The sequence below is a fragment of the Anopheles marshallii genome, chromosome 2, assembly GCF_943734725.1.
Source record: "Anopheles marshallii chromosome 2, idAnoMarsDA_429_01, whole genome shotgun sequence".
Lineage (NCBI taxonomy): Eukaryota > Metazoa > Arthropoda > Insecta > Diptera > Culicidae > Anopheles > Anopheles marshallii.
In genome coordinates this window covers 9,806,450-9,827,536 of record NC_071326.1, presented here as the reverse complement: position 1 = coordinate 9,827,536, position 21,087 = coordinate 9,806,450, and the positions used below count along the sequence as shown (strand labels likewise).

At 46.4% G+C, this 21,087-nt stretch overlaps 2 protein-coding genes across 2 annotated transcripts in view; one reads left to right on the top strand and one right to left on the bottom strand.

The window, feature by feature from the left end:
- Positions 1-74: 74 nt before the first annotated feature.
- On the top strand, positions 75-806 carry LOC128708273 (proteasome assembly chaperone 2). Its single transcript, XM_053803233.1, has one exon. It carries the CDS (start codon positions 75-77, stop codon positions 804-806), a length of 732 nt encoding a protein of 243 aa, XP_053659208.1.
- Positions 807-3,775: 2,969 nt separating this feature from the next.
- The window catches only part of LOC128717907 (protein winged eye), a 90,013-nt gene continuing 72,701 nt past the window's right edge, over positions 3,776-21,087 (bottom strand). The window contains exons 8-15 of the mRNA XM_053811583.1: positions 11,072-11,191; positions 10,229-10,449; positions 6,693-10,136; positions 6,403-6,625; positions 4,786-5,471; positions 4,530-4,715; positions 4,271-4,432; positions 3,776-4,189 (exon numbers count right to left, since the gene is read on the bottom strand). Coding sequence (XP_053667558.1) covers positions 3,776-4,189; positions 4,271-4,432; positions 4,530-4,715; positions 4,786-5,471; positions 6,403-6,625; positions 6,693-10,136; positions 10,229-10,449; positions 11,072-11,191 — 5,456 coding nt within the window. The remainder of the gene's footprint in view (positions 4,190-4,270; positions 4,433-4,529; positions 4,716-4,785; positions 5,472-6,402; positions 6,626-6,692; positions 10,137-10,228; positions 10,450-11,071; positions 11,192-21,087) is intronic.

The following is a 21,087-nucleotide window of genomic DNA, read 5'->3' as shown; positions in this document are numbered from 1 at the left end:
TTCTTGTCCTTCAAATTGTTCTGTGCAAGTGATACAAACATCCCGCTTTTCGTGATTGTCTCCGCAAACCGGACATGTTTTCCTTCAAAGTAGAGATCGATTTCACCGGCTACAGTTTCATTGTGCCTTCTGTTAGTGTGGGAAACGTTCCACAGCTTGCAGTCGATGCCGTGATCGAAACGCTGCAACTCGAACCGATTGGATTGCTGTGGTCTCCCGCTCTAATTCCTATCGTCGGTGCGCCAGCATTCGAACATACAAACAACGACAACACCGTTACCACCACGGCCGAGCTATACATCTCGAAGGCAGGGAAACTGCTGGTGCTACAAATCCGAGCACCATTGGTCGGTCCACTCCGGCAATCCTTCCTGGACGAGTTGAGCGAGTTTGTGCGTGAGCGCAAATTCTCGCGCGTGTTCCTTCTGGCCAGCTGTTTCTCGCACGAAAAGTTCGACATACGCACCGGACCATTCCGGTACGTTGCCAACGAGCTGTACGAACAAACGGGCGATGCTGCTGGTCGTCTGCAGGACGAACGGTGGACAAAACATGTGGGAGGCGTTATACACGGTGGAGGATACGCGACAAAACTGTTGGAAGCACTCACGGTACGCAGTGTTCCGGCCGTAATTTTCTTCATGTACGTTTCGGAGGGTGATAATACGGCGGAAGGGTTGTTGCTAGCTCGCATGCTGAATGCGCTCACGGGCGATCGATTGTTGCCGGCCGGTAAGTCAGACTTCCGGTGGCCCAACTCATGGAAGCATCTGTTCGGCACATCACATCCCAGATCGTTGTATTGAGAATATGCTAGCCACACAATCGTGGAACACTTCCTTGAAAGAATTTTATTGTTGGGGGTAAAGGGCGATAATATTAAAATAAAAATGTATGTACGTGCTTCGAAATCATATTCGATAATGTAAATTTATTGCGGTTTCTATACTTATGTTACGCACTGTATTGGGTGAACAAATGAATGAGACAAAGTGCACCATCTTCTCTGTCTAACACACGATCGATCATCCGTTTAATGATTTAGCCCAAAAAGGAGAAGATCTTTAATCACGGGCATTGATAACATGCCGAAATGGGACAACTGTATGGCTACAGCTGATGAGAGGTAGTGTTACCTCCTGCGTGGATGTTCGCTTGGTACCACAAATGATGAAACTGGTGTTTTCTGGAGGATTTTGCCGAACGACGACGGGCAAATTAAACGAAAGAGACGAAACATGCACTATCGATCGCCTTCCTTCGACTAGTACAGGTGATACGGATGAAAGAGATCGATACCAAAGACTGCATGCCAAAACGGAATAGCTGCATGCCTTGGCGTTACCTCCTCGGCAGGATGTTCTCCTGGCATCAGAAATGATTAAGCGACCAGTTCCTTTTGACGACCTAGAAGAGAGATTTCAACGAGTGGAAAGAGAGGAAAGATTCCATTCCCAGTATGTGACATACCACCGTTCTCCGTCTCCGTTGATCGTCATTTCGGATGGATAGGACCAGCAGGACAAAACCGTACCATGAGTTTTCAATGTATGTATAGAATAAAAAATCTTATTGCGTGTTTTTTTAATATAATTTTTTGCGAAAGACATATTACATCTAATCGAACCGTACCTTAATGTGTTAAGAAACGCCCTCGTTCCACTCTTGACCAGAGACCATTGATCGACGCGATCTTCTTCGCGATCCGCGCGCGTGTTATGCGCAGTTAGCATCCCTTCCACAGACTTACTTTTCTCACAGCGATTCCATATTACACAAAACACTGGCGCCATAGTGCGATCGGGGAAATCGGAGTCGTTTAATTACTTACTCGAAATGAAAGCTCGTCATCGGTGTTTTAAACGATATACTAAACTGTTTTCCTTGCGCGCTTGTGTGGGTGTGTTTCGCCCAACACGCGGCGCACACCACAGTGCACAGAGCTATTTACAGCAGATGTAGTAAATGGGAGTATAATGGTAGAGGAATTAGCAAAACAGACGGCCTAATGTACAGAAACTTATTTACATGCCTTTTATCGTACAGGAATAATCCCCGCAGCCGTTTGTTGACGCCCTTAGGAACACCTTAGGGCCCTCTTAGGCTGATAATGAAATTACGCATTGATAAAACCTGCACTACTACTCCTCTGCTGGAGTGCGTTTGCTTTAGGAACCCATTAGTTTCGAATAAGGTTTGTTGCTGTTGCTGTTGCTGGGTTTTACATTCACTATTCATCTGTTGGTATATACTATGGAGTAGCGAATGATTTGATTTGAATTCCCCTATGTGTTCACATCGCCTTCGGAATATCAAACCCTAATAATACGTACTGTCTGAATGACTCTTCAACTAAGTGCTTCTGGAATGAACTTCAAGTAAGAGTGTTGTAGCAAAATCGACTGAATGGAAATCGAACTCAATGACGCACATTTCTAACTACACTCCATGCTAATTGTTGTCTACCGTCGTGTGTGTGTGTGTGTGTGTCTCGCTTAATTCCAAATATTGCACTTCACATATAGCAAAAAACAGCCATGTTTTGACGCGTAGTATTTTCTCTTCGAATGTGTTTTGTTTGCCTCGGGCTCCAAAAACTTTGGTGGTATCAATTTTGTTTGTATCTTTTAAGTTTTCTTCTTAACCTTCAATGTTTAATTTACGTTCATATGCTCTGTTTTGTATGCTTCATAATTTTGTTTTTCTTTTTCGTTTTGTTATAAACTTTGTGTATATCAGAGGTAATGTCGATTTCTCCAAAAAAGCTCTTCCGAAACGTGTTTTTTTTTTCATGATAATTCTTTTGTTTCTCCCTATACGTTTTATTCCAAAATAGTTTTTTTTTTTTCTTGCTGTTGTTGCATCCGAAAAGGTACGCTGCCAAACACCACGCGACTTACGAACAAACGAAAAATCACATCCATATTTTCTGCTAATAACCCACGGCCTCTATCGTGCCACAACCTCTCGCGACAAGAAAAAGTATCACGCCATCTCCATTCTGCTTGTACCGTGTAGAAAAATATAGCTCCAATCCCGAGGACAACTTATTATGTTTGTTATTAATTTTGTATCTCACAAGTTGATGGTTTTATGCGGTCACTTCTATAAGCCATCCGTTTGATCCTCGTTTGGCAAAGGGTTATCGTTATTTTACGGAACAATTATTAAATAGACATTCAACTCTACTGATTGATTGATAAGGTTTACCCACTTTCGGGATGTTTCGATTCATGTGTGTGTGTGTGTGTCTGCTTGCTGTTCTCCCATACGTCCTGTTAACTATTTACACACAATAATCATCGTGTTATTGTGAGATTGTTAATGAATAAATTAATTGCCACAAAAATGCGCCATTCTCCTGTTCAACACACGCTCAAATGGCGAATATCTTGTTCCGTGCATGAGTTCCATTCGCTCGGTTTCTTACGACTAAGGAAGTATTTCACATATATCTACAGACAGGGTGACAACATGGCTGGTCAAATCGAATTTGAACGCAATCGCCCGTCCTTATAAAGCAAGGCTTATGCTACAACTTAACCTACTTGACGTCTTATGGACACTTTTGCAAAGTGACTGTACTAAGGGTTGATTTGTATATGGTTTAGAGCTTTTGTTGTGATCTCCGTAACTCACCGCTTGCATTCGTCTGTTGCTGTGCTGTTGCTCTTGTAGAGCGATCTAATATGTACAGGGGTGGCCATTCTCAGCAAACGCTATCCCTGGTACGGGGAACGGTTTGCTTTAAGAAATGGCGTGGCTTGAAATCTGTTCAAGCAGACACGACACTGGGGCCGGGAACGACGTTATTGCTTGCTTTGGTGTTACCGTTGCTGCTGATGCTACTAGCGTTTGACTTCACTGTTAAGCCTGCCGTTGTGGTCGCTTTTGTAGAGGGCGCAGCCGTTGTCGTAGTAGTCGCCATGGCTGTCGTTCCCGTAGTTGAAGTTACCCACCGTTCGTTCGGGGGCAATACTTCGATCTCCGGCTGCATTTTGATTGTCATCACCGTCGGATCATAGTACCCGGCCAGATAGTAGGTATCATTGTTATCGTATATCGAGGTGTACTGCTTCGGTTCGGCACCGAACTTGGCGGTATATTCCCTCAGCCCCAATACCTCACACTTGTGCGATATCGTTTGCACATCGTTTTCGTCCTCATGTGGTGATTGAAACAGTGCTCCCTGAAAACATGAAGACAGTAGTCGAGATGTTAGACGCAATCTTACTAAGCAATGTTGAATATGCAACAGTCCTCCACTTACGGGATATTTGAGATTGGGACAATCTTGTGTCTCTTCCGGATGGTAAAACCATTTGACCCGTACCACCATGTTGTTGGTGGACGTTTCCCACATCGATTCGATGTGTCCGATGTATGGTCGATCCGGTCGTCCCGTCGAGAGAAATACGGCAGAATCACCCACCTGTAAACACCGTAACCGAACAGGACACAAATAATCGTATGTTAATTTTATGTGCTCTTATTCTCTGCAATTTTTGGCTGGCACGACCGATACTGACCGAAATGGTTTCTTTGCCGCGCTGGATGGATTTGTAGAACTGTTTCTTCACACGACCTGCCGAACGACGATAGCCTTTGCCGCACCAGGCCCACAACTGGCGCGCTGGCAGGAAGGCAGCAATTTTGCTCCCATTCTGCTCCGTCGATGGTTTCCGTTCCGTGGCTGAAGTCTTCTTTTGGGGTTGCTAAAGATGAGAGACGGCAAAGATTAGCACAAACGATCTTTGTGAGAATCGTGCATCCCACGGTACTCACATAGTACGATCCGGAGCTTTCCGTTACGGAGGAACTGACTTCCTCCTCCGTTAGTGTGTCCTCCTTCTCGGCCGCTGGCGTAAAGGTGGCGTCGCCTTCGCGCTGTACTGGTCCGGCCGTCTGCGATGCACTGTCACCCTGGGAAATATCATCGTCCATCGAACCGGTTGCATCGGCAGCCGTTCCTTCCGGCGACGAAGGAACCGCTTCCCGGTGATGCTTCTTATGCTTTCGTCGCTTCTTATGCTTCCGATGTTTGCACAACTCGTCGTAACATTTCGATTTGGACTTTTTGTGCTTGTGGACGGGTCCGCCACCACCGGCAGCCTGCAGTTCCGCATTGTTGGCCGCCAACCGGCGCAGTTTGTCCTTGCGTATCTTCTTCAACCGACGACGCTCCTCTCGGTACGCTTCGTCGTGCAGTCGCTTCTCGGCCCGTTCCGTCGTTAGCGCGAAGCTGTTGATCGTCGACGCGCCCGCAAGCGGCGACGACGAAGAGATCATCGGTGTGACGGTGGCCGTCAGTGGGGTGGCGGATGGTTGGGCGTGCGAGACCGGTTGACTGATGGTCCCGAGCGACGCCATCGAAGAAGCCGGACCGAGCGTTCCGATCTGGGGACACGGTTCGGAATGGCTTGGCTGGCGCTTACGCTTGCCTAGCGATAAAAGAGGATTGGGATCGTATTCTGGAGTGTTGTTCGATTGACGTATTGTTTTTTTTTTTTTGGTGTGTGTGTGTAGGCGGTTTTGTGAAATAAAGAGGAATACGGTTGTGTTGTTGACGTCGTCGTTGGGTCGTTATTGTTGGGTTGTCACACATACACAAACACACACGCACGCAACAAACGTTACAACAGGACACAAACGAATATTGGCAGGCGGTGGTAGTAGTTGGCGAGGAGTTTGACACGCAGAGGTGGCAGGTTGGTTGGTTGGTTGGTTGGTTGGTTGGTTGTTTGGTTGGTTGGTTGGTTGGTTGGTTGGTGAAAACGCAAAACCCGAGAAAAAAGAAAAAAAAGGAAAAAATGTAAACAATAAAACATAAAAAACAAAACCCAAACACTTTCTCCCATCCGAAGGAAAACTCAACACTCCGCACCGTAGTAACGGTCTTTTAGTAGTAAGGAAAATGGGGAAAAAACAACAAGGAAGGACACAGGAAGAGAAAGAGAGAGAGAGAGAAAGAGAAACAGAGAGATCGAATGAGATGACGAGAGGAACTGGCAAGAAGAACATGCGGCAAAACTGAAGATATCGTTGGCAAACCCAAGAAAAAGACTCAAAGTGCCGATCTCTCACTTCACATCATGTATCTCAGGAGGAGGCGTAGCGGTCCGGTGTCGCCGGTTATCCATGCAGCCCTCACAAATCCGTATCCCGGGGAACGGAGAATCGGTGAGTTCGGCGCAAACTTACGTCTAACTGAACACACAAAAGTTCAACGTGTAATTGTTACAGAAACACCGCAACTATCACTCGCAAGGAACTCAGGAAGGATCTAAAGGGGTAGGGGTAGGGTCTAACAACTACTTGCGGGAGGGTTTGAGAGGTTACGATTATGTCCAACGTGGGAAAATCGGGGTATGACAAGGGAAAACGCTACCACACGCTACTTACCGACTATTGGGTAGTCGCTCATTAGGAAGCGGATGTCCTCGAGTGCGATCTTCCCATTATCGCCATCGTCAAACTCGACGTTCACGAAGCGTTTTTCCGGATCTGGTGAGGCGGGTTCGGCTGCAACTCCCGGATACAGACAACGGTACTGTTGACTCCAGTACGCACACAGACGCGTCCCGGGTATGATGTCATCTACGGACTTTGGTGCTACTTCCAATATCTGAAAAGGAAAACGGAGAATGTTAAGATTCCTACCGATCGTGCTCGATCCCATCAACACTACTTACCGCATCGCGCAGCACTTCCTCGCGGGACATAATATGGGGCCGATTGCCACGTTCGCCATCGAGCGTTACTGCGTAAATGTCCGGCGGTTGAACCGCGCTCAGACATCCAGCATAAAACAATCCACCCATGGCGGTGAGCACGCGTGTCTTGTCCTTTCCGAGATGCTCGCTAGTCAACAGACACCGTTGATCGATGCGTTTCTTTTCCGAGCTGCGCCGTTTGCGGTCCTTGCTGCGTGATTTCTTGCGCTTCAACGCCGGACTACCGACCAAGCTACCATTGGTGCCCGTTCCTCCGTTTCCAACCAAATGTGGCTGTGGCTTCATCAGCGGTGTCACGACGGCCGCTTTCACCGGGGACACCTTTAGACCGACGAGTCCACCTACCTGATGGTGGTGGTGATGGTGGTGACCCACGGTAGCGTTCGTCTTCACCTTGTCGAAGATCGACGGTTTACCACCGAAGATCGAGAAGGACGCATCCGACGGTTTGCTGTTTTCGTCCTCGAACGCAAACACTCCGCCGGCGGGTGATCGTATCTTGACCTGGGGCTTCAGTGAGCTGTCCGAAAGGTTGCTAGTGTCGTCACTGGTCGTGCTCTCGAACTTGGATGAATGGATGGGCGATTTCTTGAACTTCGATTCACTGATGTGATGCTGCTGGTGCTGTTTGGGCAGACCCAATCCGACGGCGGTTCCGTTCGTCCCGCTCTGATGCAGCACATGGCTCCAATGGTTGTGGTGTTGCTTCTCCACCTTCTGTTGCTGCTGTGCCGCATCCTTTACGTTGCTATCCGTGACGCGTGTATTCTTCGACGCAAGTATATAGCCGACCAGACTCTTGGGCTTTTTCGCGACGATCGTCTCGGTTAGTGTCAGCTCGTCGTGCTTCTTGGGAATGCCTCCCTTGCGCTTCGAGTAAGACAACCGTTCCATGGAGCACGCATCATCATCTTCCCGCTTGCCACTCGAATCCGTATCCGAGCTCAGCTTCGGCAACTCCACAAAGGTGGTAGAATTAGACGAGGATGAAAAGTTGGGTGATAGCGCCGGGATCGTACTAAACTTCGGCCCTCCCAATCCATGCCCAAGAACGGACCCGGGCACACCACTTCCCGAACCGAACGTATTCAGCATACCGCCAGCAGTCGCAACGGTTCCGAATCCTCCGAAAAACGTTTTTCCCATCTCCGGGATGCGCACCATGCTGTTGTTGGCCAGCGGTTTTACCTTCGCCACCGTAGCCGTACTCATCTGTTCGAGTTCGCGCTTTTTCTCCTCGCACTGTCGCGTTATCCGCTCCAGACGCTCCTTCATGTCCGACTCGATCACACTGAACAGTTCGTCCGCCGATGGCCACTGGGTACGGCAGCATCGGTGATCCTTCTCATCGCCATCCTTACAGCTGCACCGGTTCAGCTTTGCCTTTACACGTGTTAGACTCTCCTTCAGCTCCGCATCCAGATCGGCCCCCTCTCCATCGGGGGACGTACCGCCCACCGAGTTTTGCTTACGGCGCTTCTCCGCCCGCCGCTGTTCCTTATCGTGTTTCGATTTTTTGCTCGACTTTTTACCGTTTGAGTCTTTGGAATGTTTGTGGTGCTTTCGCTTGCGAGAATTTGATTCCATTCCGTGCGCTCCGGAAGGGTTCAGAGTTGCCAGATTGGCGTGGGTAGCGATACTGGCGCCCAGCAACTCCTGTTGGGTAATGGGTTTCCCACAGGTGTTCGGCGGCGATGCGGGAGGCGATGCCGTACTGCTGGAGCTGCTGGTCGATGTGTAGCTGCTGCCACTACTGTTGCTACTGCCCGAGCTGCTTGATGTGGCGGGAGAATCTTTATTGAACATACCCTCCTCTTGGAAGCGCTGTTCTGCGAGGGCACACAGCAGATTCAGTCCACCCATCGGTTCATCCGTTCGAAGGAACGCCTCGGGAACGGTCGGTGGAACCATGGCTGGTGCTAGCTGGCACGACCCGCCAGCAGATTGGGGTAGCTCCGGACAGAGGGGAGCTGCTGGAGTTGCGGCTATTGATGGCACTAAACTGAGCGGAGGATCTGCTGGAAGCTGAGGTGAGATCGGTTCTTTCTTGATCAGCGAAGATTTCTTTTGGAAAACTTCAATACTGTGTGACAGTAGCTCTAAACCGCTCAAATCCACCGGATGGTCTTGTTGTCTAGCTGGACCCGCTGGCTCCTTTTCACTTCTGGGCGTGGAAAAAGAGCCTCCCCCAATTGGAGCTTGTCCGGTAGGCGAATGGATTTCCATTTTTGGCACTCTTCGCTGCTGTCCTGCAGTGATGGCGGGAGTAGCAGCGACAGTTAGATTCTCCGGCTCATTCTGCACCGGAACCTGGGGTGGCTGAGGATGTGGCGTTGGTGGTGCACTTTTGTTGGTCGGCTCCAGCTCCATGTCGACCTGATCACAGTTGGAAGTGTTCGTGGCGTTCAACAATCCGGAGGTGGACATATCCGGCTCGATGGCGGAATCGCCACTACTGTTAATAAGCGTACTATGGCACAGAGGTTGTTCGCTTGCTAGCGTTTGGTAAGCAGACGCCAGGGTCGCTTCCGTGGATAGGATAGCTGCCGCTTCGGTGATGGTCGTTTCCGTATCCGTACCACCGGGTGGCTGCGTACTCTCGTCCTCGCTCATGATGGGTGTATCCGTCTGTATGTTGGCGTCCTGTACCTCCGGAGGTTCGATTACTTCAGGCACCGCCACGGACGCACCGTCGGCAGCGTCGGTCTGAGAGTGCATGGTGGATGTAGTGTCCGGTGGAGGCGTTAGACAGGTCGTAGCAGAAACCGTCGTAGCTACCAACGGAGGAGGAGCGTTGCTAGCATTTGCCGATTGACTCAATCCGCTTAACAGGGCCGTTGTTACGGTCGTAGGCAGGGCCGACGGTGGTGGCGTCGGGTTTGCAACGGAAGTAGTGAGCGTTCCACCGGCTCCAGACGATGCTTCCAGAAGCGTGTGTCCGGTGGAATGGGACTTGGCAGGATGGTGCGGTGCGATGTGTATTAGGTTGGCCGGTTGAAATAGCAGATGCGGCGTAAGATCACTGGCCGCCGGTAGTGCAAGATGTGAATGAGGTCCTGCTCCGTTCGCCAGTGAGTTTGGGGCAGATGCAGTCGATTGGTTTGACTTATCTACATCACTCAGCGAACCGAACAGCGACGTCGTCAGGTGGGTCGAACCGGTGGATGCTCCCATGGCTGCGGAGAGTCCCGCGCTAGTGGAGCAATCTTCGATCTTGATGAACGTATGCGAAGCGGGAATTGGAAGTGGAATCGTGGGCTGACCGCAGGTACTGGCCGGTCCCGAACTACTCGATCCCGACGTGGTTTGCGATTGCTTTCCGCTTGCGATGGACGATCTTTTGCCATTCGATTCGGACGTCAGCGCTAGGTATCGTGTACTGTGGTGCGTTTGCGTGTGTTGCTATAAACGTAACAGAGACACAGAATGTTAAAAAGACACGTTAGACATATTGCCAATAATGAAAACATGTTGCAAAGACCCGAATCACGTACCTGATGGAGCGTAGTGCTGGCCGTGCTCAGATAGTCCGAGCTTAGCATCTGCAACGGGGCCAATGGTGGCGGCTGGAGCTGTTGGGGCGGAAGTTGCGGCAGCAGCAGATGCTGGGACTGCAGTGATGCGGTCGATTGCGGATACGACGGCCACACGACCGCTTGTTGGAATGGTTCTATACAAGAAATATAGATTTTATCTAGCAGGTTTGACGGATTGGCTGTGTTTTGGGGATGTTGTGGTATGTTGTGGTTGATATTTTGGTGTTGGTCGATTTCGTTTTGATCAGATCATTTCGTGTAGTTTTATGGATTTTGTTTTTGTTTTGTTTCAATTTGTTATACAGGCCGCAGCAGAGTACGATTCAGAGAACGAACGAACGATAATCGAAGAAACGGAAGGTAGAAAAGAAAGAAAGAAAAAAAGAAAGAAAAATACATACTGGTAAGTAGAAGCGATACAAAGCGGGAATTAAACGATATTGGTTCAAAATAAACGAAACAATAACACAACAATGTCTACAGGGACAATTTGATTTGTGCACCGATTTGAGAGTCCTGCAACCAAAGATGTGACTGTGCCCCAACTGAATGCTACATTTAGTGCTACCTTTAGTATCCCAAACGACAAGCATGAGTTCTTTCGTGAGTATTTTAGTCCAATTTAAAACCCCACCACAACAACTTTATCTCTAACCCTCAACGTATAACGTAAGCAAAATTATGAAGCAATTAAAACAACCCTTTAATAATCAATTTTCTAGCAATATTGTGTCTTATTATAATACCTAACACCCAAAAAAAAAAAAAAACGGTCCCATGACGCGACGGGAATACACTTACCGATTGTCGCCGCCGCTGGAAGGAACAGAATCTGTCCGGTGGTGGGATCACGCACCAGCTGGAACCCAACGGGCGGTGGTATCGGGGGCATTGGTAGCATCGATTCCATGGGGACGGGAGCTGAAACGATTGAGAAACGAACCGAAATTATTGACCAATAATGTCATAAATTATCTTTTCACGACCATCTCGGAATGCAGCCCGGGTGATCGAGAGGTGAAAATGGCTGCGAAGGTTAGAACGGAGGGTTTTCGGTCGTTTGTTTGAATTTTTAAATAATTCCCCGCAATGCTGATCCGCGCCGCTTGGGGTTCGAACGATCGCTGGCGAACCGTTTGAGCGAAGAGGTCCGCTCTGTTGCTGTAAGTTGTAATAAAAATGAGTGCCATAAATTCACCAGTGCCAGCAGCGGGTGTTCGCCTGGTGGCAATATAAGTTTCTGTCCACCGTGCGCCCTTGTGTCACGATGTAAAGGACATTTGGACGGTTTATTGTATGGTGATGATGGGCAACTTGTCTGAAATTTCCGTACCATCACAACGAAATGCTAGTCGAATGTGGCTACGGATCACCGAAATTGGAAGTTTTTTTTTCTGTTGATGATGACTTGTTTTATGTGACGTATAAATTAAAAATCATAAAACGTACAGGTTTGAATCGTTAAATACAAGTTGAAATGTTAAGGAAAATAAGTTTTACCTTAACATCTCACTGAAGCAACATCAAAAGCAAATCACACTATAACAAATTACTTCGCTACAACTGTGAAACGGAGCAAGCCGGGAGTGAATCCAAGGAACAACTTTTAATCGGCAACTATGGCATGGCGTACGGCATCCAAGCAACCACTTAGAAGAGCAGTGGAAAAGTGCAGTCGAAGGTGTGTATGTGTGTGTATGGGCTAATCAATTTTAATTGTGTTCTTGTGATAAATGAAATAAAATCTCAAATAATGTATTTAGAAAATGTACATCAAATAATATAAAACATGTTGCATGGCGTGTTTCTTTTCGCATCCGAAAACAGTCTGTGGTGCAGCCGTTGTGTTAGGCCGCTTCCATCAACCGCTGTCGTGAGAGAATGAGAGCCGGTCACCCGCAAGGGCCCCCGCGATGGGCCGGACAATCTTGCTATTCGGCCCGCTATTCGGCCTAAAAATGGCCAATCTTTCGCTTCGTGCCAGCTTCGGAACTGCTCCCTGGGCATGCGGCCGAAACCGAATCGAAGTCGAATGCCCGGATTGGTCGAACGCTGCTTTCGTTTCATATCGTTCGCTCCTCCTACTTTGTGGCGTGAGCGCTTGAAGTTCTCGCCCCGACTGTTGTAGTGTTCAGTTGTGTCCATCGCTAGCGCAGACTTTCGTGTGAAATAAATACATTTCTCCTAGAGGAATCAAAGTCAATTCTCTAAGCCATCGGAGAATCGGACCTTGGCCAATATTTTTTAATTGCAATCTTTATTTTTCCGAGTAATCTTTGAAACTTCACGAACCATGTTTGTGTGGCATTAATAATGCATTTCCTTTAGGATTACGTGTAACGATAATTTTGCGCCGAGGATAACGCCAGGCTCAGTCAGCGGATTAGCAGATAGGAAAAACACATAACCTGATAACGTGTGGAACATATTGGGCCCATTAAATCCCCGGCAGCAAGCACGGACCAAGGCATGCATCGTCCGCGTTAGCAAGTGTTCGTCGCGTGTTGCAGTTTTTCGTGCCACCTTGCAACGAGTCTTTCTCTAATCATTGCCAAAGAACGATGCGTGCGTTATGGACGCCGGGCAAGCACGCTTGCTTAATGAGCATGTTTTTTTTTTGTCTATGCCTCAATAAAATAAAATAAATAAAATCACGTGTAGCGGTAGAAGAAGAAAAAACTGGAGCTCAAAACTGCACCACAACACAACGCTTTATTATCATGAAACGAGCCGCAGCCTAATGCAAATAACGCATGCAAAACAAAGCAGGCGAAGGAAGAACAAAAAAAGAGCTAACCTCGCGCTTTTGGTCGCTTTGCGTGAATATTGGCGTTTAATGCAAAATTAACTTCGTAAGGGGGAGTTGTGTGTTGCAACTGAATGTTGCCGAAACGAAACATGATTAGGGAGGAGTGCCTTCATAATTACATACTCATTCACATACGCACAAGTGCATCCAGGGCGGCGTATGCACGTTATGCACTTTCACGCTCTCCACACACGTTTGTTGTTTGAACGTTTTGGGGCAGGCACGGGATCTTTCGGAAGTCTCGGAAATTGGGTTCTGGTTGAAGCGTCTAACCGCAGCAACCGATTTTTAATTAGCGCCATCGACCACAGGGGTTTTTTTTTTCGTCTAACATTTCGCTAACTTTTTCCCCCCGATGCTCGGCTGCATCTCGCTGCTGCACTAGCTAGCCTGGAGAGCTGGGTGACTTTTGGACGTGTTAATGAGTCGTCTGTCTTTTGCGCTCATCGGGTGCTTGGTGTGAGTGTGACCACCTTTGGCCAACAGCAGTATGGCCACCATATATCGTGTCTCCAAGCGATACACGGGGCAAAGCAAGTGGTTCCCCACCATCAAGGCATAATACACACACCCTCCCGACACCACGCTGGAGTTAAGAGGGGGACCATCGAGTGCAGTACGCCCCTATCAACGCATTTGGCCAAAGATTAGACCCAGCAAGGGTGCGGATGGGAAGGGCATGGCTGTGCAAATTCGATCCCGCCGCTCAAGGTACTACTTTTCAGCGCGAAAATTAGCATATTCATTAGCTATCTCGCCGCGTTGCACATCCCCGTGGTGCAGAGATGAAGAAAAACTAGCCGCCCGAAGGGAGGCGCCGTCAACTGACCGATGTTGCGCCCGTGTGTTGGCTGCTACTGCTGATGATGATGATGATGCATTTCAGTGCATGTGTGCGTGCATAATGGATTTCGCTGCAGTTGCCCGTTGTGCTCTGGTCTGATCAAACTGACAGTAGAATTTAAAAAAAAACAATGTTTAAGACTCAATGCCTATTTTTTTCCTCTGTCGTTCTCTCGTTTTTCTTCTTTTAATTGTATCTTTCTCGCTACTTTTTTCTACATTGTTTTAAGCTGATTTGAAAAATTGAGTCTATTGCCACATTTTATAGCTTAAAAAAACAACCAAAAACCATTCGTCAGCTTTGCTTGAAGGTTTTTCCCTGCATTTCTCTTTCTCTCACACGTTCCTACTATGCTAACTGCTGCAAATGTGCATTTTCCCTTCAGTGATATGATTCTGAAGAAGAAACAAAAAGTTGTGGCTGGTGCATCTTTTCCTCGCTACTCTCACTGTTTTAATGCCCATAATTACTATCGCATTGCTTCGGGTGGTAATAGTACATGTTTTTTTTTTATTCAGTTCCTCTTCTCTTTGTTGCTCTCTTTGTGTTGAGCCATAATTTAAAATTGTGAGACTGTTTTTTTGTTTGTTATGTGCTGGCGGCGTTTGAAAACAAAACAGCCTCTATTCATGTCCACCATACATGAACGTCCATAACAGGGTGCTACGCAGGGGGGATATATCTAGGCACACAGTTTAGTTGGCGTTTTACACATAATACGCATACGAGGAAAAAAAAACGACATACACACACCCGTTAGGTCATAAATCTACAGTCGCTTTAACAGAAAAAAAGGAACTCGCTGTACGCATGGTGCAAATAACCTACATTAAAAAAAAAAAACAGACACACACATCTGAAACACATCAAAAACATTCTCTCGCACACATACACGGCACGATTGTGCCCTGGAAGGTTATTTTCTTGTTTGGTGTTGTTTTTTTATACTCAATAAAATGTTATTTCCTCCGTTTGTGTTTTTTTGCTTTTCAATTTTCTGAATGCATTTTTAAGGCAATGCAATCGTACACACGCTGTTACACAACCCAAGCGCACACATGTGTGCGTCATCCCTTATCCTCTCTCTCACTCTTTCACTTGTACAGGGGAAGTACTCAGTGGAGGACCGGAGGGTGCTTGGAATAAATTATTTATAGTAAAATAAAAATATTTCAAAAAAAAATCATGTTCATATTTCATCGTGATGCAACTTATGCACATGCAGAGGTTTGGCGGAGTGTTGTGCAGAGCCCGAGTAGACGAGCAATGGGACCCGAACAGTTGTCATTCATTTTTCTCTTATTTTTCATCATTTACAAAAGTAAGGCAATAAAAGGAACGGATTTTTTTTAGCATATTACATCATCGTGTTAGTATTGCCGGATAACGTAAGAGGTATTAGGGCATTTTTGGACAACTTCAACAATATCATCCAAATGTATATCTATAGCTAATCGAAAGAACATTTCGGTATAAACAATAAACGTTTATGACTAAAAAGGAAATAATCTGATGGCATTTATTGATGAAGAAAAAACGCACAATCAATAATGAAAAAGAAAAAAGATTCCAATTTAATCTTTGAATGCAATACATAATTCTAGTGAATGAACCGGAGCATAAAATGGCACCGATATTCCTCGCCAATTGAATGCAAATAAAGCTCAGCATACCTTCGACGTGAAAAAAATGGCCGAAAAAAAAAACCATACAACCATGTGTACATGATAGTGCACTATGCATGGATAATTGAATCTTGTCTGTTGAATGCATTTGATTGATTCACATTCACGTTTCGGATCGAGCAAACGCAACAAAAAAAAAACCGACTTTATTTTCCACTTCTTTATGATGGAATGGATAAGATAGAGCTGGTGGTGCTGGTGCTGTGGCAGTATTCATCCGATCCATTTCGGATTTTAACGCACGACTAGCATGGATGCGTTTTTTTTTCAGTTGTATAGCTGATTTTGCGTGATCATACCGAATGGTGGAGTGGCCTCGAAGTGGAACCAAACACGCACATCTCCATTCACCCATATTGCAAACAACGCTCCATTCAACCCGCTTAATAAGAAGCTATTGAGCCAAAGTGCATCTGTACAGGTGAGTCGCGTGAATGTTCCCCGGGTGCAATAAAATTAGTATGCGCGGGATTTTACTCCACGGCTTTTGTTGAATTATTATTATTATTGTCTGTTTCCCCCCCCCCCCCCCCCTTTCCCTTTATCTAGCGGGCCCTCTAAGCCGCGATGAAAAATACGATGGCGTGCCAATTTATGACAATATCATAGTTTCCTGCCATAAAACACCTGTGCACGAGCGCGCTCCCCCGTGTGAGCTTTTTCGTTTTTTGCTTGCCTTTTTTTCCGCCACGCGAAATATTCGCTGGATTCATTAGAATTCAATTCATAAATTTAAACCCTTATCGCTCGTGGGCCCTTCCTTGCTACACGACACCAATAAGACGATGACGACGACGGGTGTTACGCACGATCCGGACGTTAAGTGACGGTTTATCCCGTCGACAACGTAGGGTCCTTGGCGCAGAGCGTGGATTTTATTTTATCTTTGCAGTAGCGAACGTTCCAAAACACACTCCGTAAACTGCAGAGAACGCAAAGGAAGGAAGTCAGGTCGAGGTACGTACTGGGTGATACACGCGTGTGGGAAGGCGCAGCAACAAGAAAACCGGATCTAATGGGATTTTTAATCGGAGCTTAGGAACGAACGCTTAGAACGTTTCTGAGTTTTCCATTGAAAACCTAAATTAGAAAAAAAACACTCCTGCAATATAGGCACACCACACACACACCAAGAGGAGCAAATTATCTCTGTCACACTGGGTGAGGTTGGCTTCTAGTGAAATAGCATCAGATAGCACGGGATACACGGGAATTAGGTACCAGCTTCTCCGTTGGCTTAGGACAAAGTTTTGCATTTAGTACAATATCCACCGCACTCAACTGTTGGTGGGAGACATTTTCGCCTACACATACACACACACACACACTCAAAGTCTAATATGAATATTTCATTGGATAAATCACTAATTTATGCTGACTGCTTGGGGTTTCTTGCCCGTGCATGTGTGTATATATTGGTTTGTTTGCAGCGTGAGTTGGGCGCTGTTTAACCTCACACGGCGCGTAACGGAAGGTTGGTGCATTAGCAGGCAAACTAGCCGCTGTGTAATGAAATGGGAACTCATTACCCACCGGATTGCACAGTTGATAGTGGAGTATTTATTGCTATGCATTAGGCACAAATAAATATTACTGGCGACAGTGGGACGAACTGCGCACGATTTACACATTGTCATAAACAAAAAATCACTTATGCCAACATGTTGTACAACCAAACAAGAGCTTTAAGTTATCAAAAGTTCAATATAAATTCGATTTAAAGGATGTCTTTAGGAGGAACTTTAGTATAAAATTGATTGTGTAGAAACCTTCCCTATTTCTCATACGAGAGAAAACTTTGATCAGCATCGTTAAAATCTGAATAAAGCTCGAAGCACGAAAGCTTACCTTCCTCTTCAAAGAATCCAGATGGGAGATTCCATCTTTACCTTTACTGGCACTCCAAAAGCCCGGAAAAAAAATGTGTCGGCTCTCGGGTCACAAATGATTGCTTCCATTCATGACAAACAAACGTGAATAAAAATATAAAACCGCACGATATGAAGCAATGCAATCGGGCATAAAAATCTTCCAATAACCAATTTACCATCTTTCACCTCAAACAACATGAAGCGATGGCTTAACAGCAAAAAAAAGGGCTCCACCAGACACCGAGTGAGCGACTCTCTGTTTCCATTTTCGGCTGAAATCGAAACGGACGAAAGATAGCATCATAAAAATTAGTGGCACTCGTCTTCGGAAAAACGGCCCTCCACTGCCCCCCCCCCCCCCTCCCTCCCTTCCTGTCCGTGTTTGGCAAAGTGTTTTCCCATTTAAAAACTAACTCGTTTAACGGCCGAACGCGCGAGCGCTGAGGAACAAGAAGAGAAAAAAACGGTCAAAGAAAGGCGAGCTTTTACAGAACGCCACACGGCGGGGAGGCTCAACATGCTCGGGGAGGGGGTATGGTGGAACTATAACTTTTCCAGACAATTGTGCACCCGAATCAGATAAAGTTAGTGCTCTGAAAGGCGAAAAAAAAATCGCTCTAGCGGTATTGAGTTCCAGTGCTCTTTGAAGGCCGCCTTTTTGAAGGGCCGCTCTGTGTTTTTTTTTCCTTCTGCTTCTGCTTCCTACCAACAATCATTAGCCCATTCGATGGGAAACTATGGGTGGAATCGATCGACGTTTATGATCGTGTGCTTGGAGTGGTTCCAATTTTTTTCCCCCCGTTTCCCACCAACGAAGATAGTTTGCGCCATTGCACTGGCCAAGTAACGAATGGAGAATTGGAGTACGAGCAAAAAAGTGAAAAAAGAAGGCCTCGGTGCTCGAAAATAGGCTTCTCTACTACTAGGCAGCAGAGCAGCAGGAGACCATTTCCGTGTCCGTTTCTGGCCACACGGCTTTTGTCCTTTTTATCGCGTACTACTACAATCCAATAAATGTCATCCCGGGCTGTCCTTTGTTGCATCAAATGATGTAACTATTTTCGGTCCACCATCATCAGACGCCCTGGAGGGGGGGAGTTGTTGCAAAGTGCCTTCCCATTTTTTTTGTTGGTTTCTGGTGGAGTTTCTATTTTATCTTTTAATCGAAAATGGTGCTTTCATCAAATTTTATGCGCACTCGTCGGATAGGATGACCGTAGAAAAGAGTTCCATTAGCCCAACTTTTTTTGCGGAAGGGCCAGACTGATTGGTGGGACAACACATGCATCGAAAACCCGTTTAATTACACCGCTAAGCTGCAACGGGGGGATTGAATTTCTCGAAGAAGCACTTTGCTTTCAGCACTGTCAAATAATTTGCAATCCTTCGTGCAGCATCCATCGTGTAGTCTCCAATGATCTAAAAGCACTTGGAGGGAACCAGCATACACACACACAACATACCACGATGCAATTAAATGCTAGGCTGAAAAGGCGATGGTAAGCATCGCTTGCCGGTACTGCTGGTACTGCATGATCCGCCTGTGAGCATCAAGCCCTGGCTCAATGTAACTGCCTCCAATTACACTTAATTGGTTATTCTACGCCAGGCTGATTCCTCCTGGTACATTGTCGGCCCACTTTGCGTGCGTGTTTTGCTAGCCGCTAACTCGCTGCAGCACACAGCATCAGCAAATCAGCAGGCCCACGATTAAAGACGGCGGAAGACTGTTTGATGTTCTTCTTGCCCGATGGATTGGATATAGCATTATCGTGAACGTATCACAACGGTATGGCACGTGCAAGCCGTTGATGGGAGCAAGCTTTATTGCCAGGCCCGGTCCGTTGCTTAACGCGCGTCAATTTACTGATCCCTTTCGGTGCACCTGCACTGGTGAGCGATTTTTTTGTTTCGCTACGATTCCTTTACGATTTGGTCTCCCCGGGAAGGATCACTTTATTGCTGCTGGATGGGCGATTTTCGGGACGTTAACTGGTGGCAATGGTTGTGCATAGTTTGCTGGAAGCTGGGAAGTTTGACGTGGTTTATTTGGGATTGTTTAAAGTGCCTTTTAAAATGGAATGAAATGGTGCCCAGTGTTGCCTGGAATGAACAAAACCATCACCATAAAAGTTGTCTTAATGTAATTTTTACAAATGAACTTTTACTCTTTGTATGAAAAAAATTAGGGAAAAAATCAAGAATTCCCTTCTGTCATTCTGCAAATCGACCAACAGCTGGCACCAACTTCAAACGAAAATTCTTGACCATTCTTGACCACTTGCAGAAGAACGTGCCTCAAAAAGCAACTCTTACCTTGTCACAAATGGGCGAGAACTCGACATCAGCAGCAGATCTCACCAAACCATTTTAATTGGTGAAACCATTGGCAACAATATTTCGAGAGTTCGAGATCTTTTTTGCGCAAATTCCACCAACACAGCCTCAGGAATTCAAGTGGCCAAACTTTCACTAAAAGACGTGACTGGTTGGCAAATATAAAGCCGTGTACGAGGATGTGCACGTTTGCTTTACATCCTCACTACTTTCACACCGCAAAAAAAAATCCTCAGTTCCAATGTTAGAGACAACATTTGCCCGAATTCGGTTCTGGAATTAAACGAACAGAAAACGGGCAGTCGTCTCCGCTTGGGAGTAGATTGCTGTAAAGCGGGGAACCATTTTTATTAGAACCGGGACGAGAGCTTAGGGGTTGGGGTTCTTTCCGTTGTCCACATGGTGGAATGTCTCCCGGGCAACGGGCAACAATCCAATAAAGGATTAATTTGCCCATCGTTCCGAAACTTGTCGACGCGACGTCTCCTTTCGCATTGTCACGATCACAAAATTCACCTCACAGACTCGCATCGTCCACCGAGATTGTTGGCTGAAGTTGTGACAGCCCTGTTGTTTGTTGTTTTTCTCTCGTCGCTGACCACCGTGCTTTATAAGTACCTTTTCATTTCCGGGGGGCATTCAAATATTGCATTAAACGTTAGTCTACCGGTGGCCAATGTTGCCTCCGTGCCGTTTCGTCCGTATAGTGGAAAAAATCTAATTTAAAACAAAACTCTCATCCCACGGAGGACAAACTCGCTAATCAATGTTTTATGGCATATTGATGAAACTTTATCCCTAACCGGGTGGTGTGTGTATGTGTCGCTATGGACAGGCCCGAGGACCGATATTATGATAGATAGGGACTAGTGGTCGATGGTAATTTGGCAAGTGGTCGTTTGGCAGCAGAATTGGAAGTACGGAAAGTAATTCAGCCGATGGTATCCAATCGTTTTTTTTGCTCCATTGTTTCAAAGGACCGTAGTCTAAATAGGTTGCTAAAGGAAGAACCCAAAGCCATTAACAATATAGCTCGGACTTTGGAGAACGACACACTAACAGCGCTTTCCCTCGCTGGTTGCCAATTACTGCCGATAGCGAGTAGGGATTACTGGAGATGCCAAAATTTATTACCCAGTCACAGCACAATTTAGTTGACTTAATTCCGTGCTGAGTTATGGACATATTTTTGCCCACTTTTACCATATCTTAGAACCATAATTGAATGTGTGTTTTTTTTTTGAAATGTAATTTTAAGTTGTCCTCACAGC

Coding starts and splice junctions, on each gene's coding strand:
- LOC128708273 (XM_053803233.1), top strand. CDS start 75: ATGTTTTCCTTCAAAGTAGAGATCGATTTCACCGGCTACAGTTTCATT.